Source organism: Haliaeetus leucocephalus, unplaced genomic scaffold (genome assembly GCF_000737465.1).
Source record: "Haliaeetus leucocephalus isolate CR32 unplaced genomic scaffold, Haliaeetus_leucocephalus-4.0 Scaffold92, whole genome shotgun sequence".
In the NCBI taxonomy this organism is placed as follows: domain Eukaryota; kingdom Metazoa; phylum Chordata; class Aves; order Accipitriformes; family Accipitridae; genus Haliaeetus; species Haliaeetus leucocephalus.
In genome coordinates this window covers 1,838,857-1,863,015 of record NW_010972528.1, presented here as the reverse complement: position 1 = coordinate 1,863,015, position 24,159 = coordinate 1,838,857, and the positions used below count along the sequence as shown (strand labels likewise).

The following is a 24,159-nucleotide window of genomic DNA, read 5'->3' as shown; positions in this document are numbered from 1 at the left end:
CCGGCGGCCCCGTGACCCCGCCCGGTCGGTCCGCCCACGTGATCCCACCGCCACGCCGCAGAGCGCCCCCGGGCGGCGCGGAGGCCGCCCCCTGCCGGCTCGACCGGGCCCGCTGCCCCGGGGGTGGGGGGGTGTGCGCCGGGTTTATTCCAAACCGACCGCGACAGCATTAATCGGCCCCGGGGTTTATTAACGAACGCCCACTGTGAGGGGGTCCCAGGGGGGCATCGGTCACTTGTGAGGAGGGAGGCCCCGGAGGTAGTAGACCCAGGAGACACCCGCCCCGCCCGGGCAGGAGACCACCATCTTGCTGGTGACAGGGGCCCCGCCGGAGGCCGGGCCGCCCTGAAAGGAGACGGTGATGAAGGTGGTCTTCTTGGCACGCAAGCTGTCGGGGGCCCTGACGGTGAAGGCCGGGTGCTCCACCGTGTACTGGAAGGCGGTGGGCTGGAGGAAGACGTTTTTGAAGGGGATGGAGGTGGTGCCGCCAGCCTTGATGAGGAAGGGGCCTTGGGGCTTGGGCGGGAGGGCAAGGCCGAAGAGGGGGATGCTGTACTCCCCTCCGAGTGGGGAGGAGAGCTGCAGCGTGGCCCTGGCTTCGCCCAGCTGGCAGGGCTCGTAAGTCACCTCCACGCTCACCTCCGAGCCCCTGGGGCCGGCGGGGGCCACACTGATGGTTTTCTCGGTCTGGAAGTCCGCGCAGTTGGTCTGCAGAGGGAAGAGAAAAGACCATGGGGGGGGGGGGGGGGGGGGTGTCACAAAAGCAGAACCAGCACATTGGGAAGAAACCGATCGTCCCCTGCCGTCACACTGGCTGGGGTCCCTTTCCCCTGCCTGTACTGCATCTGTCCCGCCCACACCCTACCCCTGGTGAGTGCCCATGACGGATGGCCATAAGGACTGTCCAAACATGCCAAGCAGGGACAACCCTGCACCCAGAGATGTTACTGCCAGAGCTGGGGTTTAAGGTGGAAGTCCAGGCACCATCGAACCTGCAAAAGCAGCTCCAACACAGGCAGCAGAGAAGGGGCTGCAAGCAAGGACAGTCCAGCTGGGGACAAGCCCAGCATTAGTGGGAAGACCCCTAGGCTCACATGGCCACCCCAGCTATGCCAGGCCAAGCCAAAGGGGCAGGATCCCTCGATGGAGAGGGCTGATGCTGGCCAGATGAGCTGCCTCCCAGCAAGAGCCCAGGGCAGGCTCGGGTCACCTGGAGAAGGTAGTCGGTCTTCTGCCGGGCGTAATTCATGATTTTGGTGGTGATGGTCTGACTAGAGCCCAGCATGGTGCAGAAGTAGAGGGGCTTCTCCGGCCTGCTTGTGGTGGCTTTCAGGTGCAGGTTGTAGTAGAAAGAACCCAAGTCACTGCTTTGGAGCACCAGGTGCCCAGTGCTCTCACCCATTTTTGTGGGCTGGTACTCAAAGACAAGGTCAGCCTGAGAGGAACGAATGGAAAAGCCACTGGGTCAGGCAGAGACGGGGAAGGCAGAGCCTGGGACGGGGGAAATCGGTCCCTGGTGTGCTCGCACAGTGCCGGAAGGTAGCCCAGCACCCTCCCTCACTCCAGCTCCCTCTCTCTAGGACAAAGCCTTGCTGCATCTAGGGGACAGGTCACCTGGGGGACCATCCCCAACAGCTGAGAGCTCTCCAGCACCATCCCTGAAGCTTCCCACCCTAAAATACCCCTATACTCCCCCAGGGCACACAACAGCTCCTCTCAAATCCAGGCTGCAAACACCCTGCCAGTGGGGTGAAGCATGCCCTGCAGCCACTCTAAACTGAAAACAGCCATACTAAATAAGGAGCATGTGGCACAAGGACCTGCCACGCAAGTCCTGATGGGAGCATATCACAAGGGGTAGCATGGCAGACTCCACCAGCACAGGGTGATTCCCACTAGGGATATTCTTAGACACTGCTTCCCCTCCAGATTATTAGCAAGTGGGAGTTATCACTGTTGGAAAGAAGCCCCAGATGGTTCACGTAGGGCATCACCCTTCAAGAGCATCCACTCCCAGAAAGGCTGCGGGGAGAGGAGAGCATACTGGACAAGCTTTGCTCTTACCTCTGACTCTGCAGGCACAGTGAAATGCGGGGGAACATTGATGTCAGGCACTTTGCAATCTATGGCAAACGTCACTGGGACAGGCAGAGGGTTGTCCACCCTGACGGTGGAGGACACTCTCTGCCGAACAGCGGTGGTAATTTCAACAGTGCTGATGGGTCCCGAAGGGGTGGCCTTGAAAGTCACCATGTAGAACAAGTACTCCTCGGTCACCTCATTGAGGAAGGTCACCTGAATCGGAGAAAAAGGGAATCACTGGTCATTCTGCACATAAAAATATACCAGCTGTGCTAAGCCAGCCCTACTTCCAAGAACAGCCATAAGCAGCCACCTAGATAAAGTGCAAGACCGGGGAAAGCATGTGTGGTATTTCTACTTCATACTCTCCCAATTGCACATTGCTTCCAGCTCACCAATGTCCTGACCCACCTGTGCTTAGCAGCCCACACTGGGACCCTCACAAAGAGACTGACATGTGAGTGGGGTGTGTGGAGAGATGCCTGCTGTTCGGGACCCACCTAGGACACCTACAAGCCCACCAGTGCGCACATGGAGATATGAAAACAAGTGTGTAGCTTTTCAGTGAGCCAACAGCTCCTTGAAGGGCCCTACAGCCTGGCGTCCACACTTACCATTGTGTTAAAGACTCCTTCCTTGTAGGAGAGGAAGGTGAGCTTGTAGTCCTTCTTGGCAGAGCCTGGCACATCAATGTATTCCAGCCCCTGCAGCAGAGACCTGCTTTCCAGGTTTTCTGGTTTGAGTATATCCACTACCACAAGGAACCTGTGGGTGAGAAGGATGCAGTGAAGGTCAATGGAAAGGACTCCCACAGGATACCCAGTGTGGGGGGTAAAACACAGCCCCTCTCATCCTCAATGCCTCAGGCAGAGGGAGCCAGCTCTCATCCACCTTGGAGGAAAGCCCTCCAGGATGGGTCTCCATAGGCAGAACGTGGGTAGCATGATCCCAGACACCAATAGCCAGAAATGGCCAAGGAGACTGAAAAGCTTGCAGGAAGGAGCTTCCAGGTAGTGGGAAGCCCTTCCTTGTACTGCTGCAGGGATTGCTGATGGGAGACTTCCTGGGCCAGACTCACCTCTGTGGTCTGTTCAGCCAGTTGGAGACGGGGATGAGCTCAGTGTAGGAAGTCCTACATGGTACCTGCCGGAAAATGGACCCTGAACACTTTGGGGCCTCAGCAGTTCCTTGCAGGAGGTAGTATAAGCCTGTCCCATCTGGCAATGGGAAGAAGATGGAGCCCTAGAAGACAAGAAATAGGATAAGTGAGCTCTCCTGCTCTCTGTCTGGACCAGTTACTGGCTCTCAAGCACACCTGGACTCTCCCAGGTCTCAGGCTGTCCCTTGAGCAGCTTTGAGCAAGTCCAGCTGGCAGAGCTGTGACTGTAGCCCTGTGTCCTGCACAGGTGGAGATGGCAATGTCATACCAGCTCGGGCTGGCACAGCTACAGGACACAGAGACAGCATGTCTGGGCAAAGCAAGGAAACACTGGCCCTGCAGCAGAGCTGGTCTGCCCATCCTAACACTCCTTTACCTGCCTTAATAACTTTGGCACATCAGCTGCCAGTCCCGTGCTTGTGCATAGCTGTGGTAAGGGGGTGGCAGTCCCTGCTAATCTTGACTGCCTTGGCAGTGCCAGGGTTAGCCCCAACATTACTGCCAAGAGAACAGCCTGTAAGCTAACACGGCAGGGTCCCACCAGCCAGGGTGGGCCATGAAAAGTTCGTATCCAGTAGTCATTTCAGGTGCCAGTGGGTCATAGCCACCTGCCCTGTGGCATCTCCTCTGCCTCCAGAGCAGCTGAAAACTGCAGGACTCTTCATGCAGGGCTGTACATTAAAGAGATACTGAACATATGCAATGCTACAGGGCACAGATCTGCTGTGCACCCTGGAGATTGAGCCCAGAAGTCTCTAGCCTCCACTCTTGCCCTGGCCTAAATCGTGGCTTAGTGTAAGATCAGCTGGAGCAGGACAACGGGCAGGTGCCTGACACCCACCTCCAGCACCCCAGAACCGTTCTGAATTGACCCCCTTGATTTGAGAGCTTGTCCCTGGTGTGTCTCAGAAATACTGTCCATGAAAACAGAGGGGCCAGTCATGCCCCGTCTGCCCAGCTTGAGACCTACAGGAAGGGCTCTTTCCAAAGCTCCCACATTACCCAAGGTGACGTCAAGAGAGATATCTCTGTCATTTCCCACCTGACTGTTCAAGGCAAGGGAGGCACTGTGAAATAGCACGGCATCTTCGCCCCTCTTGTTCCCTGCCTGCTGCAAAAGGGCCGTGCTGGCAGAAGTGGTCATGCCCAGGGCTTGGGGAGCCTCTGCAGCCCACAGGGCTAAGCATGGGCATCTCTGAGCCCCCCTGGGCTGCACAGGCAGGGACCAAGAGCTGCACAGAACAAACTTCATTTCCTGGACCTTCAGAAAACCTGGCTTTTTGGGTTAGCTGGTCCAACACTTTTGCCCAGACTTCCCACTTGAACTTTCCTTACACCTGGCCTCTAGCCACGAAGAAACCTAGCTTCCAACATAGGATCCCAGGATAATTTCAGTTCATAGGGGACCTCTGAAGGTCATCTCGTCCAACCACTTGCCCAAAGCAGGGTGAGCTATGACGGTCACACTATGAGGGTCAGCATGCTGGCACAGCTCACATACCTGATGCTTCTTGTTCTCAGAGCTCATGGTTAGGGGTTTGTAAGTGATCTTGTAGGGCTTGTTTTGTTGATTGGCCTCTAGATGGAAAAATTCAGGCCCTTTCCAGTGTTCCCCCTCAATGACAGGTTGCACGGTCCAGGCCTCATTGCTTGGGTTGGACAGGAGGATAGTCTGGCTGTGCTTCTCACGCACGTCACATGTGAAAGTCAGTGTCTGCAACAGAGGAGCACAGAGACTGCTTGGTCATACTGAAGAATCCTTTCCACCCAGACTCTGACTAGCTCGATGCACAGGGAGCAGCTTTTCCTCGTCATATGCAAAACTGCCATTTGAGCCATAACTTTTGGTGTAAATCAAGTTGTCAGTTCTTAGAGGAGAGGAATCAGTCTTTTGCATGCTGGGTGAAGGGGGCTGCCACCTCACAAGGAAGGGCGAAAGAAAATGGGAAGTCCTGGAAGGGTATCTTTCCTGTGCAAGGACAAGACCTGCAGCTGCACAGCCCCTTTGCGGGCAGGCTGAAGAGCAGCTCTGGGTTCTCTTTTGGTAGCAAAAGCCAACACCCCCCAGCTGCACCCTCTTGCAATGCCTGTGAAAGCCAGTAGTCCTCCACGCTACATCCCTGTGCCCCAGAAGGTGGATGCAGACACCTTGCCCACTCCTAGTGCTGAATGCCCTCCCCTGCCCTGACAGGGAGAAAAAGTGACTGCGGGTGCAATATTGTGGGTATAGCAGCGTGGCTCTGTGGGGAGGGTCTCAGAAGAGCCCTGCAGGGTGTCCCCATGGCAAGGGTACTGCAATGCAGAGCCAGGACAGCTGAGGTGGTAGCTGGAGAAGCAGCACCTTTAACAGGGGAGAAAGGCAATTACAGGGCTCAGAAATTTTGGGAATCCTGCCCAGTGGTTTTCTCAGCTTTCTGGGTTACCCAGGCAGGATGACAGGCAGGAGTGAGTCTACGCACATAAATGTCCTCCAGTCTCTGCCCTGGGAGAGATGTGGTGCAAATGGTGGGGCAAGGGGGGTACCCATCCTGCCTCTGCTCTGGTTACCTCTTTGGTCACCGGGGTCTCCATGCAGCATCCTGCCAGCGTAAGCCTGAGCGGCTTACTGCCCTGGATGAAGCACTGCAGGCCCTCGTACTGGATAGCATGGCTCAGCTTAGAGGGGCGGAAGGTCACAATGAAGGGGACATCCATTCCTGGGGAGATGTAACCCTTTGTGGGGCTGATGGAGAAATCTGGCTTGAAGCTCTCGATGTCCCACTTAAACCTTGCGAAGGAAAGCACAATGACAGAAAGGAAGGATTAGCAACTAGGAGGCTGCAAACACAGTGTGCTGTACCTAATCCTCTTGTGAGCTTTTCCACAGGATCTCAGGCATGGTGCTAAGCCACCTGGCAATAAGGCTTCAGGCTGGGCAGGACTCAGCTGCACCTATCTGTAAACAAGCCTTTGGTTGTATGCCTTGCTAACTTCCAGGGCCTGACTGCATAGCCTTGGCTGCACGGCTCTCCACTGGGATGGAAAAGCAGAGTGGAACTATCTGAGGAAGCTACAGCTCCATGCAACTCTCATCCAAGCTCTCAGCCCTCAGAGAGAACAGGGTTCTGCATTACCTGACTCCTATGTCGCCCATGTTCTGCATGATGATGCGCTGGGATGTGTAGCTCTGCTGCACCACTGCTCCAAAGCTGAGGTGATCCTGGTCCAAGCTCACATGGATGCCCTGGCAGGAGCCCTGCACCATGAATAGGGAGCGCACCAGGCCGTTGCACTCCAACATCACTTCTTCGGTGAATGGCTGGATGCGGTGTTTTGGGGAGAAGGTCACCTCTACTTTACAGGTGTCTCCTTTGGGCTTCAGACTTAGTTCATTGCTGGGGTTCAAGCAGAGAACCTGCCCAAAGAAATGAGTGGAGACTACTTCATCTGGCAACTGAGCTGTGAATCCTCCATCACTAGAGTCAGAGAAGGGTCTTCCAATTCCTATTCTGTCCTCACCCCAATCCCACTCATTCCCTCCTATGCATTCCTAAGTACCAAAGGTGTTTCCCCTGTGATGTGTCCATCTGCCTACGGTGAGCTGAACTATGTCTTCCAAAGTCATTTCACATAAGCTCCAAGAGAGCTGTAACTCTTAAAGATTCAGCTATCTCCCTTATCTTTCCAGATCTAAAATGTATGGTCACATCCTAATGTATGTGTCTAAAACAGGTTGGGGGAATTGTACTTTATTCTCACTTCTGGCTATTAGGGGAGGCCTGATGCCTAGCTCAGATGAGGCATTCGCATTGCAAGTATTTGCTGGTAGAGCAGTCCCAGCAGGGAGGACAGCATACAATTGTAATTAGCTACTAGCTCCCACCCAGAGCAGCTCATAGCTACCCGTGGGCACACCAAAGTGCTCACCAGTGAAGGAAGGGCCCTTACCCCAACTTCTTGCAGCTCTGGCATGGTGGACATGAGACTGAGCTTAAAAGTGAGAGGGGCAGCACTGTTGTTTGCTATGGTGACAATCTTCTTCACTGTCTGTCCGATGGAGAGGGCTCCCAGCTTCACAACCTTTCCTTGTGGTTCTACAACATCAACCTGAGGTAGGAGAGATTAATATAAAGTGAAAGGAAGGAAGGAGAAAAGGGTGCCACGAGGGTGGCAGAAAACCAAAACATGGTAGGCTGGGGAAGAGATGAGGAAAATTAGAGAGAAAGCCATGCTGGCTCTCAGCCACCTGGGGTTTTAGGATTTGGATTTCATCTCACCTTCATTTCTGTGCCCTTTCCTTGGACTTCAACAGTCTTCTGGCAAAGACCATTGATTTCAAAAGGGATAAGCTCATGGTAAGACGCAACCTCTCTGGGATAGAAAGTGATGGGCACCTCCACTGTCCCTCCTGGGAGTAGGACGCACCCTGGGAAGTCCACCTCCAGGTGTGCAGTGCTGGTGAACAAGCAGTTCAAACTGGCAGAAAGCACAGCAAAGAGGAGCAAAGGTGTCACAAGGCTGTGTGTGCTCAGATGACAACATCAGGGCTACTTAGGGTTCTCCTGTCTCCTCAGGATTTCACCCACAGTGGTCATGAGGACGTGGAGCAGGCACGTGCTAAGCAAGGGCCAAAGGAGTGTGCAGAGAAGGCCTACCTCACATCCTTGTCTGCCTTGTTTGTGATGGCAAGGGTCTGCTGGGGAGGTGGCATCCCAGCGTGGTAGATGAAGCAGGCTCCAAAGTTGAGTCTAGTGGTGGAGAAGTGAACAGTGGGCACTACCACGGTGGCCAGGAACACGCAGGTAAACGTGGGACCCTTGCTGATCTAGTGGGGTGAAAGACAGTATGAGCCAGCTGAAGAAATGGGAACTACAACTGCAAACACCAGAGACAGCTGAGGAAGAAGATGGGGGACAGCTGACTGCTGTGACAACAAGGAAAAGCAAGTGCCAAAGGACCTTGGAATGGAAATAGAAGGTGGAAGGCTTGGTCTGAGAGGGAAAGGGTTTTTGGAGAGTCATGGCCCTGCTTTGTGCAGCCACGTGCTGAGCAGTGCAGCCACATGCTGACAGGACCCTTCTGAGCTATGGGACCCAACTCAGCAGAGACCTGGCAAGGAGAAACAGCTTCATCTCCATGCACATCTAGGACCCCCCAAATTAGGGGCAGAGAGGGTGTGGGGGATATGTTCTGCCTCAAAAGTGCTTCCCAACGTGGTCCTGGATAAGCACTTATTAAAATATTCCATTCAGAAACTGTCAGACTCTTTATTTTGGCAGCAGGAGCCTCTTTGCCTCAGTCAGGCTCTTTAGTGACAGAGCTCACCCCTAGCTCTGGGCTCCCGCTGCCAAGCTGCTGCATAGGGAAGGCAAAGTTCCCATATTAAACATTGGTGCCTCACCTGCAGCATCAGCTCTACGTCCTTTAAAGAGCACATCTTCTGTGGGTGAAAAGCCAGCTGGGTCTCTGCTTTCCCCTCTGCCTGCACAGCGCCCGTCTGAGGGGTGATGGTAAGGACCTGCTTACGGGCTGTGGGGCCGCTCAGTTCCCATGAGAAGGTAAAGCTGAACTTGCCGTTATTGCAGATGCTGAAGATGCGCTTGACATTCTCGTTTAGCTGTACCTGTGGGGAGAAGGCAGTGAGGACTAGGGGTTGAAGCACATGCAAAGTGCTGGCTGGTCCAGCAAGTGCTTCTTCCTAACATGCTCCTGCATCTTTTACATTCAGCTAACGACCTGTGTGAAAGATCAATCTCCATCCCTCTAGACACCCATAAATGAAGAAAAACATTCCCTCTTGTTCAAACGTTATCTGCAGAGCTTCTGGTTAAGGCTCAATCTTGCAGGGCTTTGTGGGGCAAATGTTCAGGGAACCAGTGCTGCTCACCTCCTTGAAATCAATGACATTGGTCTCCTGTGCACTGAGCTCAGTGACACAGCCATCACCGTCCTCACACCTGACGGACACGTTCATGCTATAGCCGGTGGCCTTGATATTCAAGGAGAGGGGCTGGGTCTTCCTCTTGACATCACACTTGAGGTTGAAGACAGCCTCTCCTTCTAGTGCTGGTGTGAAGAAGACTCTAACAGGAAACCTGCGGAGAGAAGACCCTTTTTGCTCTGTTCACTGTCTCTTAACTTTCTTGGCCTCACATTGCCTGCTCTACAGGAAAGCAGCTCTGCAATGGCTGTGGTGAGACCCCAGGCCTGGGAGAAACTAGGAACAGCACTCTGCCCTTCCAGGGCCTTCCACTATGGAGCAAGCCCTGGAGACCACTGTTTAGGCTCTGATGATCCCGTGCAATGAAATAGCAGAGGATACCACAACAAGGCAGCAAACCCTGAGCTAATGCTTACCTTACTGCCCTGCCCATGTGCTACAGGGCAGCGCTGGGCTGAAGCCCCACTTCTGTCCCAAACACAAAGGAGGGCACTCGTAGAGATGCCTAATCTCTCCAATCTATATGACAGGGATAACGTCCTCCCGTGACAGCAGTACAACGTGGGTGCCACCAAACTGCCTTGTAATTTCTGTGGGTAATTTCTATGTATTTTTTGGGTACATGATCAAACATAACCAAACTACAGAGATTTAAAGAATTACCACTTCTCAAGTGTGCCCAGTAGCTGATGCAGGGTGCTCTCATCTTGCACGCAGTGGCAAACCAAAATTCAGCATCTTTTAAGCCACAGCAAAGCTGCCCAGAGCTAATGCGTTCTCCTTACACCCAAGGCAGGCTATGAGTGGGCACAGGGACATCCATGGTGGATCAGCAGATGAGTTAGTGACCTGTTAGACTGCTTGAACTCATAATCACGTCTGATCGCAAGTCACAGCTGTGGTTTACAAGAAAAGATTATCTGTTTTCTGACAGGTGATCCTGCAAAACACGGCTAGTCATATAAGCTTGTTGCCATCCCCCATGACAGGCTGCAATGCTGCTTGTGTGCTTTGCTGCTCTTGGTAGCTTTGCACAGGCCATGTGTGGTGGGCTCTGTCACTAAAAGAACACGGGGAAGAGACGAGACCTTGCACACTTGAGGTTGGTGGCTCTGGGGATCACAGGGTTAAAACCCCCAAACATGCTTTTGTCATCAAAAGTAGAAGATCCAAGGCCTGAATTTCTCCAGGAAGGGATCCTAGAAGACGAGAGTAGCAGTTTCATCGTGTCCCCGTTGAGAAGGAACGAAACAAGGCAGATGTATGCTATTACTGAGAGTCACCTGGTGACTGCCAAGGGGAGAAAACCCCAAAAGCAAAATGCTAGTGCAATATTTGCCGTGCAGGATAGGAAATCTGGCCTGTGAGCCCTGTTACCTTGAAAGAGGAGTGATGGAGCCTTGCAGGGGTTCTACTTTCACAGAGGCACTGCATCCCTCTGAGAAGAGTGAGCTTTCTCTGAAAGCAAAGCTGAAGGCTTCCTTCTCACTGTTGATTAGATAGATAGTCTGGTGTACCTCATGCCCTGGGGAGAGGACAAAACAGCTGCTGAAAACCTTTTGTTCCTCTGGCCACCAGACCACTGCTGCCCACTGTGCTTCTGCCTGCCAGCTGAGCCCAGCAGGCAGTTTGCAGTGAAGAGCACTACCTGCAGCATGACACGCTCAGGATGCCAACATGGAAACATACTTCTGAGCCCCCAGGCTCCCCTGAATCACTCCCAAAGCCCCTCTTGGAAACAGCCCCAAGCACATGCCATGTCCCTGACACATGCCTGCCTTCCTTGTACACTTGGGTGCCAAGAGCTGAATGATCTGCTCACAAATGCCTGTTTCCATTTCCAGCTTCCTTGTTGGAGCCTGCTGGAACAACAGGACTGCTGGGCCCCTGGAGCAGTCCACACCTGAGGGTGTAAGGTATAACCACAGTGCTCACCGATTAACAGCAACTGGAAGTTCAGGTGGGATCTGTCCAGAGTTACTAGCGGGTCAGTGGCATTGCCCACCAACAGGAATGGGACTGAAACACTCTGCTCAGGGATTGTAAAGACCCAGAATGATTCTGTGATGTCCAGGTGCCGGGGGATGAATTCAAATTTCATCTGGGGGAGAAAAAGGCAAATGAAAGAAAGTTGCTGCCCTTGGCAAGGTGAGGGGAGAGAAGTGCAGTCTATACCACCAAGAAACCCCAGGAACCAACACCTTATGTTGCTGTGAGCTCAGAGATAGGCTGCTGTGCCACTTACAGCGCAAAAGCATGGCAGATGTGGGGTACAGGGTGAGAACAGGTTCATCTCCCGGTTCATTTACACTGCAGTCAAAGGTTTCTTCATGATATTGGCGAGCTCACAGTGAGATGGGATGCTCAGTAAGCATAGACATAGCCGGTGTTAAACTGACATACATGTGTACTGGCTCTACCTTCTTAGTTTTCTGCACTCACCTCTGCTTTCTTCCCTGGCTGGATCTGACCTCTCTCAGTGAGGCAGAAGAAAGCCACCTCTTCTGGTGGGGCTTCAGGGTCTTGGCAAGTCCACTGGAAAGAATACGCAGAACTGGTTGGGTTCATAACCATGAAGGTCCTGGGCACACAAAGCAAAAAAGGACTACTAAGGTGGCGTTAGGATGTTAATGACTCCGTCCTGCAGCAGACATCAGGCACTGCCAGTCCTGGAGACCATCCAGGAGGAGTTATTTGGTATAGGGGAACAATGCTGGCAGCACAAACATTTCACCTGCTTTCTAGGGACCCTGTTTGTCTCCCAGTTGTCTATAGATTAACAGCTACTGACAAAGAAATTAGCAAGGATATAGCCGAACTCTTGCATGTTAAAACGGTAAGATTGAGTGAAAATGGTAAAATCAAGTCCAGTAAGACTCCTTTGGAAGATGGTACTCCCTGTTGTGGTCGCAGCCTTCACTGACCCTATCTGACTGGTATCTCAAAGGAGCGAGAATGTCCCAAGGATGCTCTTCAAAGGGACAAAGGTTGTACTGGCCACAAAGCACAGGCTAGGGATACGTGGTCCTCCCAGACTGACCCATACTAGCTGCGCTTCTTGAAGAAAAGGACAAGGAGAGCACAAAATTGGGCAGTTTTCAGTGAGCACCTTATTCCAGCACCAAAATAGACTGGTGGCCAAGTGTCAGCAGATCACAGACAAGGTACAGATGTGCCTTGGGGGCTTGGAGGAGTAGCTGGAGAGGTCTCTGGTTAAGGGGGGGGATTAGGAGACCATCAACAGGAGTAGCTGTGCCCACACCTACCTGCTGTTCCTGCTACACACTCCAATTGCCGCAAACTCAATCACTCTTGTGTTGAGATCCAACGTCACCCCCTTTGGTCCCTGCAACTCTGGGTTGCGCCTTTTTGCAGTGATATAGTCAGAGTCTTCCAGTTCAAAGTGGCAGTTTGGCATCAGGCTTCTCCCCTTCACAACCACCTCTGGGCCCTTCTGATTTGGCTTCAGGTTAGGAATACTAGGAGGAAAGGGAGTGGTATTAGCCAGACTAATGTTTCCAGACAGCCAGCTGCTTGTCTGTCTCCTTGTACAGCACACAGTGTTGCATACTCTCTCTGTGCAAGCATTGAGCAGCAAATCAAACAGAATTGCCCTCCCTGCCACAGAGGCAACAGAGCTGAAATGGCAGAAATATGAACAGTTATATGCCTAGAGACCAATGCAGCACACAGGTTTCTATGTAGATAAGGAGGCCGTGCTTCTCTCATAAGGAAGCATAGGTAGGGACTGGCTGACCCCTTGACAGCTCCTCTAGTTCTCTCGTTCCAGATTTTGCAGCCCTCCAGGAGCTTAATGTTTCATACACTGTCTTTTCCTAGTGTCTCCATACCTGCTTCTATCAAGGCCAGATGATCATCTTTCTTTGCTCCTGTATGTTGGTTGTTTCTGCTGCCTCTCTGGGGCTGGCTGTCCCCAGGTCCACACTCCCACCCATCCCAATCAGAGGCAATACCACGACTATCCATCAGTAGCACGAGTTGAAAAGTGCCTGGAATTTTCCTACCTGCAGAGCATACAGCTCTCAAAGTCCCCCACGTACACTGGAGAGAACTTCATCTGGAAGAGCTGCTCCTTGCCAGCAGGGATGGAACCACTGCAGGGCTCGACAGAGAACAGCGGGCTGGCACTGACTGCATTCAGAGACGAGCTCAGGGAGGAAGAGACCTGCTCCAGAGTGTGGCCCAGCTGGCTCGAACAACGGCTGGCCTGGAGCTTCACAGAGGCACCAGAAGTGGAGGAGAGGAAATCTCCTGTGGTAAGGAAGAAATAATAGCAGGATGTCCTTCAAGGAGAAAGCCCTTTGTTCCCAGCAACTCTGCCTGCTGCTGCAGACGGACAGAAGGGAGCTGGGATACACTGGGAGCATCTCTAGCCAAGTACTTTCAGCAGGAGAACTCCCAATGAAGAACAGGGAGAGCAGCCAGTTTGCTTTTTGCTTCTGTGCTACTGCTTGCTAAATCATAATCCCAGAAAGTCCTGGGGACAGGTGTGAAAGTGAGAACAGACACGAAGAAGAACAGGATGGGGGGGCAGCAAATACAGTGAAAAGGCCCAGCAGAGACCCAGAGAACTGCCTGAATCAAAACACACCACTGAACATCACGCTGTAAAAATACTCAGACGATGGACATGAAGGCTATATCTATGTTAGCAAATTAAATGGACCCAGGACTGAACCCAGCTGCTTCACTCCATGCTGTTAAAACTCTCTCTATCTCTAGGACTCAGAAGCTAGATGCAAACTTTTCCTGCAGAACGGTTTCTGGCCAGCGTTCATTCCTAAACCATGCCCAGAAACTAACAGTAGAGATGTCTGTTACAGCATCTGGGAAAATTTCTGGGTGCTGTTTCACATCCCAGTACAGCCAGCCTCAGCACTTAGCATTAAGGACAGTGTTAAGTCCTGCTCCCCTGTGGCCTGCAGAACTGAATTTTGCTTGTTGTCTGTGGTAGAAAGAAGGCTTTGGGGAACAGCGCTGCTCTGTCCTTCACACCCTTTCCTTCCTTCCTCTTTGTCAGACTTTCATAACCAACAACCAGACAGCTAATGGCACAGCCCAGAAGACCTGCTTCAGCACAAGTGTACCCTGTGCCAGGGAAGAGCCAACACCAGGACCCACAGGGGAGGGAGAGAAGCACATTCAGAGCATCAAGGACTCTGGTTGAGGTCTCCCATCTTGATCATCAGACAAATTCCCTGTGCTAGGAAACACAAGGTTTGACAGCTCTCTTCACTCCATTTCCTGATAAGACCTCTTGGACACACGGCTCTGTTTCCCTGCAGAACCATGCTGCTCGCAAGGAGAGCACGCAGACACAACCACATTACTGCAGGTTAATGAGTCACAGCCCTGCTGTTGAGCTCTGATAGCTGCTGTGAGCAGGGTCTCCACCTGCAGCAAACACTCCAGTGCCCAAGTCAGGAAGGTTAGTTTTAGACAGTGACTTTGCATTTGCCCTGGACTGGGGAACTGCACACAGACAGTGACTGCAGGTCAGGTAACTCCTTGTTACACCGTCAATTTTCCCAGTGTATTGGTTTTGTGTGGCAAGGTTTTGGTAGCGGGGGAGGTTACAGGGGTGGATTCTATAAGAAGCTGCTGGAAGCTTCCCCTGTGTTCGAGAGAGCCCATACCAGCCGGCTCTGAGACGGATCCGCTGCCGGCCAAGGCCGAGCCAATCAGCGATAGTGGTAACGCCTCTGCGATAACATTTTTAAGAAGGAAAAAGGTTGGGATGGAGAGAAACAGCTGCCGGAGAGAGGAGTGAGAACATGTAAGAGAAACAACCCTGCAGACACCAAGGTCAGTAAAGAAGGAGGGGGAGGAGATGCTCCAGGCGCCGGAGCAGAGATTCCCCTGCAGCCCGTGGTGAAGACCATGGTGAGGCAGGCTGTCCCCCTGCAGCCCAAGGAGGTCCACGGTGGAGCAGATATCCACCTGCAGCCCATGGAGGACCCCACACTGGAGCAGGTGGGTTCCCGAAAGAGGCTGTGACTCCGTGGGAACCCCGCACTGGAGCAGGCTCCTGGCAGGACCTGCGGATCTGTGGAGAGAGGAGCCCACGGAGCAGGTTTTCTGGCAGGACTTGTGACCCTGTGGGGGACCCACGCTGGAGCAGTGTGCTCCTGAAGGACTGCACACCGTGGAAAGGACCCATGCTGGAGCAGTTCGTGAAGAACTGCAGCCTGTGGGAAGGACCCACGTTGGAGAAGTTCATGGAGGACTGTCTCCCGTGGGTGGGACCCCATGCTGGAGGAGCAGAGGAAGAGTATGATGAGCCCTCCCCCTGAGGAGGATGAAGCGGCAGAAAATAACGTGTGATGACCGTAAACCCCATCCCCGTCTCCCTGTGCCGCTCGGGGGGTTTCGTAGACAAATCCAGGAGTGAAGTTGTGCCTGGGAAGAAGGGAGGGGTGGAAGGAAGGTGTTCTGAGATTTGGTTTTATTTCTCATTACCTTACTCTGGTTGATTTGTAATAAATTGAGTTAATTTTCCCCAAACTGAGTCTGTTTTGCCCATGACAGTAATTGGTGAATGATCTCTCCTGTCCTTATCTCGACCCACAAGCTCTTTGCTATATTTTTCTCTCCCCTGTCCAGCTGAGGAGGGGGAGTGATAGAATGGCTTTGGTGGGCACCTGGCATCCAGCCAGGGTCAACCCATCACACCCAGTCTCAGACACTTCTCAAAGAGGTGCCCTGATGTCCCTCTTCCCAGTCCTGACCCACTACGTGGCTCTCTGCTGAGCCAGGCTCAGCTTCCATGCAGAGCCCAAGTGTCAGAGCAAGCATAGAATGGTCTGAAAAGCAGAGAGGGGGCAAGGAGAAAGTCTCCATCTGCATCTGGGAAGATGCTGATGAAAGTAGATGACTGGATAGGGATGAAAATGCAATTCATGTTTTGGGGTGAAGTGGCATGGTCTTCTCCCCAAGACTTCAGCTGCCAACTGAAACACCCTGGGCATGCCCAGTTGCCACACAGAGCCGGTGCCTTACCATCCAGACTGGGTGGGAGCAGCTCCCCAGTAAGGCTCACCGCCCTTTCCTCCTCCACAGCTGCCATCCAGGTGTATTCCAGGGCCACATTCCCTGTATTGGACAGCTGGAAACTGAAAAACAAGAAGGAAGAATAAAAAGAAAACATCCAATAAATACAAAGCAAGTAAAAAAGTAACACTGTATGGTGGGCTCCTGGTACCCCTTTCTTTCCGCTGAGTAGCATCTTCTTCCCCAGGCAACTCTGCCACATCTAGACTGCTGCCCTGGGCTGCCCCAAGACCAAGTATTTCAAAGTTTGGAAGTTAAAGAGGAAAGGACAGACATGGTGCCCAGGAGACTTAATCCAAGGGTCTTATTCTGGTCTTTATGTCTTGGTTTGACATTATTTTGACTGCAAACTTGTCCTCAAGCAGATGAGGACAGGCAACATGCAATGAAAGCAAAACCACAGCTGTTCTCAGCAGAAAGGCACAGCAGAATTGAACCTCTCCTGGCACGTCTTGGCAGAATGGCAGCCACCATCTCCTGCTTGGCTTTGTGTGCTGATATATGGGCCCCAGCACCCAGCCAGGACTTGGAAAGGATGAAACAATAAATGATTTGTTTAAAGGGATGAACAGCAGGTGAGACTGAATGTAAAGCCCTAGAAGGGACTCAAGTCCACATGTGAGAGAACTCCAAGGCCCTGGGATGTGCCAGATTATGAGTGGAAGCTGAAACCTCAGACTTAGCAGGCAGCAGCACCCCCCTTCAATTAGTGATTAGTCAGTGATTAGCCTGTTAGAAATTAGAAGAGGTTTATTCAGTGACTGAGCAATAAACATGTCAGTGTAACCTTTGTTGGCACGGGACCATGAGTAGAAGGAAAAGCAGAGGCGACCACAGAGCACAGTGCGGCTCTGGGGAAGCAGACACAGGGTCAGCCCCGGGCAAAGGCAGCTCCCACTTAGAGGTGCCTGCCTGGCCTCCAGCACTCACGTGAACATCCTTGTCTGGAAGAGCAAGGTCTCCTTGAACTGAATCATGTCTGTATCCAGCTTGAACTCGGCGTAGTCAACGACAGCACTGAGGCGAAGCTCCACTTCGCGGCTGCTCTTCTCCAAGACAGTGTGAGCTGGTTCAGGGTCTGTCTCAATCACCTCCAAACAGGAAAGGGAAGAATTGCTGAGCAGAGCCCAGAAAGCCAGGCTGAGCAGGGAGCCTTTTGGCCTCCAAAATCAGCCTTGTTATAGGGGCTAGGAAGAACCATTCCCATTTATTTCCCTGGAAAGATGACAAAATTTGACCCTTCTACTACAGTATTTGTTTCTACCTACTGAGCAAAGCAATCATCACCTCAACTGTGAATACACCCATGGGGACTGTAACTGTGTATCCATCCTTGTGTTTCAACCCTGTAGAGCATCTGACCTTTTTCCTGGCCACCTATAAATCCAGGAGGCCTCTAAATTAGGATTAAGCTCCCCTGCTGGAGCTCTGTGGATGGAGAAACCCAAGAATGAACAAACCTAGAAAGCACCTTTTCCTTCTTGTCTCAGGAGAAAGTGCTTTCCAGATGTCTCGTGTGGGGCAACAGCCACACTGGTGGGGGTTGGGGACAGGCATTTTGGCATAGGAATGAACTCACTAGGAAAGTCTCTGACTGCTGATGCTCTGATGGGGAAGAAGTTTGGTCTACAGGTCTTACAATGGTTCAGAAACTAGGGAAGAACCATCGCCCAAGATAAGTGTGTTTGGCAACGATGATAGTAAAAGCAAGAGTTTCTGGAGGTGATACTTCTCTGGACTCCTGCGTGACTGCCATACAGTACCTGGGCTGCTCCACAATGAGATATCCCACACGATATAGAGACCACAACCAAAATCTCTGCTATCAGTGTAGACAGAGCTCAGAGCTCACCCACAACGTGCTGGTGGGCTAGCCGGCACACGTAGAAGAGCACTAGTGTTGCTCTCCACTTCAAAACAAGAGACAGAGCACAGTGGATTTAACTCCTTGTTGGTGAAAAGGCACTGAAGCAGATAATGAGATTTTAATACCATAAAATATGTTATCATAAAACATGACCTCCCATTCAAGACAGGCTGCAACACTTCCGCTTTTGGCAGAGACCGATCATTTGCATGTGGCTCAACGCCTCTTGTCAAAAGACTCCCCCATCTTGTGTGAGCATATCAGGTCACCGCGCACCCACTTCCCTAAAAATGCACTGCTGCTTACCCTCACAGATGGATTAAATGTCAGGAGAAAGTAGGAGCTGCCTAGCCAGCAGAGATGGCAGTCTGCTGCCGTCAGCAGCTCTTTTTGTGTAAGCTCAGTCAGCTTTTGCTGTTGTGCTTCTTACCTTCTTCTTGACAGGCCACGTGGCTGCCGGGCCCCTCGTGGCATCCACCCACTTCACGGTGCGCAGGCGGTCGTCCCAGTCGGTAACCTGCTCTGGCGGCAGCTGGAAGGCGATCCTAGCCACTTTACACTTCACAAGGTGCATTTTGAAGGCAACCACGACATCTGATTTCAAGGTCACTGTGATGTCCTTAGCACAGCCAGCATGGAGATGTCCCACCTACGGAGAACCAGAGAGCCGAGACCAAACTGGAATCACCAGCAAGGGCAGGACTGACAGCAAAGGGATTGATGTGGTGAGCAGCTGTGCTAGGAATCTGCATCTTACTGTGTATTTATCTGAGGTTTGATAGAGAAAAGTACAAACAAAAGATGCCATCTCCCATAACACAGAGCCTTTTCTGCAGGGCTGACAGCCCTGCCCCAGCAAAACCAGGGCTTGCATCTCCTACGTGGCACTGAAACGGGCTCTCACCGGTGCGTGGTGACTCCCTGCTAGCCCCCAGGAACCTGCCAGGCAGGGCTTGAGCAGCGGGGAAAGGCAGAACCATCCAAGCTCACCTGGGGGGAGAAGTGAAATGGAGTGCCTGCCAGCCACTCAAACCGCATCGACTCCACCCTGTTGCGATTGGTGATCGTGAAGGTCACGGTGTAGGGTGTCCCAATGTGACAGTCCCCGAACTGGATGTGATCCACTCTGGCAGCTGTTAAGAATGAGAGCAAGAGATCTCAGCGTGCAGTGAGGTCCATCCGCCACCCTCACATGCACAGACACATAGATGTCCAACTCTTCCTTGCTCCAAGCCTTCCTCCCTCTGAGACATGCAGTTCCCCACCCCACCACTTTCAGGGAAACACCCTGACACGTCCCCATACATGTGGCTGTGTCGGTGCAGAGAGACAGGCAGTACAGCACATGCTGCCTCTGTGCACATGGCTGGCATGCTTACAGACCACCAGGTCCGGTGGGCGGTAGCTCAGGCCTGGTTATATAGAGGACACCAATTATCATACATGGTCTTAATCACTCTCCTCTCTTACCCTCAATTATGTCCTCCTCCATATAGCCCTCAGTGTTCTCCTTGCTGTCTGCCACTAGTCCATGGATGTTTTCTAGTGTGAAGTCATCCTCGTAGCCTTCGCCCACCAGCTGAATGTTGGTCTCTTCATATGGGTTGTCCACCACTGACAAGTGGATCTTCCCTTCCAGACGTTGGGCCAGGGTGGGTTTGAAAAGCACGTCAAACTCTGCTAATTCCCCATGATGCAGGACCAGGGAAGCAGTGTGAGGCTTCCTCTCTGCACAGCAATGGAAATCAGATGAGTTATACGGCCGTACGGAGAAAATATTTCCATGGGGTGTAAGAGGAATAAGAGGTTGAAACCCAGGTGCCTCTAAGCACAGGTTCTCCTGCCAATGGTTCCAGGCCCTCCTCCCAGGTTCACAAGACTATGGCACCACGATGCATATCACTGCTTAAGGATCTTAAACTCAGGTTAACGCCCAGCTCTCACTCACACTGCATCCAGCCAGCTCCTGCCATATGTAAAGCTGAGTCAAAGAGCGGTTTTAGCTTTTGTTGGCTGGCTGTGGGCTCAAGGGCTGCCTCTGTTCAGGCTGGTAACTTTCCACATGCAGCAAAGACCTCAGACGGTCCACTAAAATGGTGATAGTCCCCCACAACTCAACCCACCATGTCCAAAAGAACAGAAAAAACTTCGTACAACTTCCTAGGAGGAAACCCTGCAAAGAGTCCACGTGCAGAACTAGGGATACAGAGCACCTCAGGAAAGAAACTATGTCTAACATCTGGCTGCTGCTTGGCCAAGCCAAGAGCAGGGCACATTTTCCCTGTGTGGATGACCACACTTCGTGGTTAATGATTGTACCTTCTCCAGGAGAGTCCTCCTCCATGCCCGCAGCTTGGTAGATGCAGTGTGTGGTGGGCCTGGCTTTCAAGAAGAAAACTCCCCCTTCATCCAACAGGTCTATCATCAACTGAGAAAAGAGAATACAGAACATAACCACACTGGTGTAGGTACAGGATGGCAGGTGGATTGACACCGTACCACTGCTGGTCCGGCATGGGGAACCCAGCACACTTCCCTGCTTCAAACGCAGCTCTTAGCACAAGGTTTAAGTGAAATCAGACAGAAAAAAAAGCATTCAAAGACATTGGGGTATAATTAAAATATAACCAAACAGGACAGAAAGTACTAAAGGTAGTTGTAGTTTAATTACCTTCTGCTCACTGAGTTTAATTAAAATGTAGTAAAATGTGATCAAATACAATCTAACTTAACTAGGACATCAAACATGCCCACGTGAGAACCAAAACATGAGAAGAGAGACAGGGGGAAAAATACCCCACTGACTTTCTTGTTTTGCATTTAACTGAAAAGTATAGGCTGGTCAAAAAAAATCACATCTCCAAGAGGAACACCCTTCCTGGAAAGTAGAAGTCAGTCATTTGCTTAAAAAGAATTTCTGAGACTAGTGAAGACCGCAGCAGTGGTTGCAAAGGAGACGGAGAGAAACGTGAAGGGCTGATGGAACCTTCCTAGAGGGATCTGGCTGAGAAATGAGACTCTTCCTACTGGTTTGCCAAAGCATCTTCCAGAAAGTCAGAGGAGTTGTTCTCCTGCAATGGAGTGGCTCTGAGCATGGGGAAAGGGTTTCATTTGGTGTTCAATTGCATGCACAGAGTAGCGGTACATCTCTACCATGTTTTCTGGCACCTTTCCTCCATGGCACAAGGACTTGTTTCCAGACCAGAGCATTCCCTGAGCAGGTCCTCACCTGGACAGGTATGACACCAGTGTTATGAAGGACCAGAGGGAGTTTTTCTGAATCACCCAGCAACAGCTTCTTGAAGAGCAGCAGAGGGTTCCCTCTCTTATTGTGAAGGACCGGGCGCAGGACTGTCACCCGAGGCAGATTCCCATCTCCACTGATATCGAAGGTCAGGCTTTGTGCTTTAATTGCTGCAGGGCTGCAGGAGAGGCAGAGGAGAAATCATTACGGCTGGCATTAACCCATTCCCCACTTGGGAAGCACTGAAATGAGTGCCACCCGCTGCGTTTTGCCTGGCTGGTGCTCCTGTAACCCCATGAGACAGCTCCCCCTCATCCCTCTTCTCCCAGTCCAATTAGGGCCATTCACAAGAGGAATCTGCTCTGAAGAGCCAGAGCCTTCCAGGATAACAAAAATTATTTCATTTAATTGAATCATGCAGTACAGCAGGTAAATGATGAGGCAACAAATGAGACCATGGCAAATTCACTGGCTGAGGCGATAGGAAACATATGCAAAAAGCACAAGCACAGCATGAAAATAGTATAAAAGCAAGAAGGGAGAAGTAAATAAGTAACACCATCAGTAAAGATTATTTCAAGGACACTTAAACAGGAACTGCTTATTAGGGCAGAAAGGTGACTTATCTTGTCCCAATTCAGGACAAAGAGGCGGGGAAGAGCAGGTTAGAGCCCCGGACACAGGTCCCAGGACAGAGAAACCGGGCTCCTCTATTATAAGGCATCCAGTCGTTCCTTTAACATAAAATATCTTAACATACTGCAGGTGATCACATAGGATCATCTCATTTTAACGTAAACAAGAAGGAAATAATGCATGCTGACTTTCTGGCACAGAAACCGCTTCATCTAATCCTTTGTTCTTGGAAAGCCCCAGCTCAGCTGTTGCACATCTCCATTTTTTTCTGATTCAATAACTTCCAGTTGGCTACCTAGTGCTGCACCATCCTCATAGTCACTCATATAGGCTAAACTATGACCCTTATTTTTCTGCTCTGCTATGGCTAGTAGTTACTGCCTCCTATATTATCTAATGTGAAGTACTCTACCTAAGGCTACCAAAAGCATTAGGGTTACCAAGAGGTCTGCGTCCTCCCAGAAGAGAGGCAGCTATCAGAAAGGTCCCCCCACGCCCCACCTAGATTTCACAGGGTGAGTTACCTTGCCTGGACATCAAGGGAAGCCTCAAAAGTGCACTGGTAGTTCTGCATCGTTTGCGGAGTGAAGGTCACCGTAACAAAGGCGTGGGAGCGGCTGGGCACACACATTCGAACGGGATCCACCTCGAAAATGTCGCTAATGCGGCTGTTAAGCTTGGGGGAACCCACAGAGTGGTGTTAGGAGGAAACACCCTTCAACATGATGCAGTCTTATTCATATATGCATCACGGGGAATAGTCCCAGACAGCATGTCTTCCTTTCTGCTTCCCTGGACGGGCTCCTTCCACGTCAGGAGGTAAGATGACCTCACACAGAGAGCTGCCATAAAGCCCAGGAGTACAAAAGCTTGCTTTGAGCACTAGGCAGCCATGCCAGCATACATGGGAGGTGGGGACTACATTGAAAACTCTGCAAATAACCTAGAATTGGAGTTTAAAGAGAAGGAAGAGACCAGGGAGCCTGAGAAAATGGTCTGCTTTGAACACTGGCACCTCAGTCCAGTAAAAGCCAAGCCGCCCCCTCCCTGCTGAGCGTGCTTCCAAGAGACATTCAGAAGGGTACAGGTCTCCCACCAAAGACCCCAGAGGGGTGAGCCAAAACCTTGCTTGAGAGACATGCTGAATTCAATCCAACTGTCACCCTGGCATTGCTGTTCTCCCCTGTAGTTTGACCTGCACTGAGCTGGACTAGTCTGGGCAAGAGGAAGCAGTGAATCTGGAGAACAAGGCAGGGTATCACACAGCCTTTAAAGAGCAACAGTCATTTTGGTCTCTTGTTCTTACCTTACCAGGGATGGGTTTGATGGAAAGGACCACGTCACAGGGGACTTTTGCCACATTGCGGATCTTGAAGCGAGCTGTGGCCCGGTGCCCAACCAGAACATTGGTGAAGATAAACTTATTCTCATCTGTGATGAACATGCCCTTGTCTTGCACTGTCTGTAGGATCTGACAGAGGTTGCTGTTGCTGCAGATTCGATGCTCTTCAAAGATGGACTCTATGTCATCAACCACAAATGCTGCGAGCAGACCAGAGGAAGGGCTGAGGGTGGAGAAGCCTTCCTGCTGAATTTATCTGGACCCTGTTGGCCTCTCAGAAGGCTTGATAAGCCCTTTCTGCCCAGGTCACTGCAAAACCCAACCTTGGGTGGGGGAGTTGGCTGTGAGGATGGAGCTCAGTCACCCTCAGTCTTAAAGGGTATTGCTTTCCTTTTATCCTTCCATGCATCCCTCCCAGCCTCTCCCCATTGGCAGACTTGAAAAGGACTGAAACCTCTGAGGATGGGGGCCACTCTATCCAAGCAGTAAGTTTAGGTGCTGCTCAGAAGCAGGTCTGGCCATGGGAACCTGTGGACAGGGCGTACCTGGGAGGCAGGACTCAGCAAACAGGGTATAGGGGATGCCAAGGGGATTGTCCTTGGGGTCTCTGTCACTGATATCGATGCACAGGTGCTCCTTGCATGTCCCTAGAAGCTCTGCGTAGCAATCCACTATGATCATCTGCTGGCCCCCAGGAGGGATGGAGCCAAAGCCAGGGTACACCGTGAACATGCCTAGAGTGAAGCGAGCCTGCAGAAAGAGTCCCAGGAGAGACTGATGTCTAACAGCCTTACCTTGACCACCCCCAGCAAGGAGTATGCCACTCCTTGGCCTCCAG

The 24,159-nt window shown here is 51.8% G+C and overlaps 1 protein-coding gene across 1 annotated transcript in view; it reads right to left on the bottom strand.

Moving 5' to 3' along the window:
* Positions 1–231: 231 nt before the first annotated feature.
* Positions 232–24,159, bottom strand: part of LOC104842692 (hydrocephalus-inducing protein homolog) — a 70,950-nt gene continuing 47,022 nt past the window's right edge. Inside the window, exons 39-66 of the mRNA XM_010585204.1 lie at positions 23,867–24,071; positions 23,286–23,521; positions 22,504–22,655; positions 21,329–21,521; positions 20,419–20,527; positions 19,570–19,827; positions 19,090–19,232; positions 18,530–18,748; positions 17,163–17,323; positions 16,182–16,294; positions 13,187–13,433; positions 12,428–12,640; positions 11,604–11,742; positions 11,097–11,262; positions 10,539–10,686; positions 9,108–9,315; positions 8,622–8,843; positions 7,876–8,045; positions 7,498–7,696; positions 7,169–7,327; positions 6,355–6,635; positions 5,789–6,008; positions 4,743–4,955; positions 3,161–3,324; positions 2,697–2,847; positions 2,065–2,295; positions 1,211–1,435; positions 232–708 (exon numbers count right to left, since the gene is read on the bottom strand). Of these exons, the coding sequence (XP_010583506.1) occupies positions 232–708; positions 1,211–1,435; positions 2,065–2,295; positions 2,697–2,847; positions 3,161–3,324; positions 4,743–4,955; positions 5,789–6,008; positions 6,355–6,635; positions 7,169–7,327; positions 7,498–7,696; positions 7,876–8,045; positions 8,622–8,843; positions 9,108–9,315; positions 10,539–10,686; positions 11,097–11,262; positions 11,604–11,742; positions 12,428–12,640; positions 13,187–13,433; positions 16,182–16,294; positions 17,163–17,323; positions 18,530–18,748; positions 19,090–19,232; positions 19,570–19,827; positions 20,419–20,527; positions 21,329–21,521; positions 22,504–22,655; positions 23,286–23,521; positions 23,867–24,071 (5,622 nt within the window). The remainder of the gene's footprint in view (positions 709–1,210; positions 1,436–2,064; positions 2,296–2,696; positions 2,848–3,160; positions 3,325–4,742; positions 4,956–5,788; positions 6,009–6,354; positions 6,636–7,168; positions 7,328–7,497; positions 7,697–7,875; positions 8,046–8,621; positions 8,844–9,107; positions 9,316–10,538; positions 10,687–11,096; positions 11,263–11,603; positions 11,743–12,427; positions 12,641–13,186; positions 13,434–16,181; positions 16,295–17,162; positions 17,324–18,529; positions 18,749–19,089; positions 19,233–19,569; positions 19,828–20,418; positions 20,528–21,328; positions 21,522–22,503; positions 22,656–23,285; positions 23,522–23,866; positions 24,072–24,159) is intronic.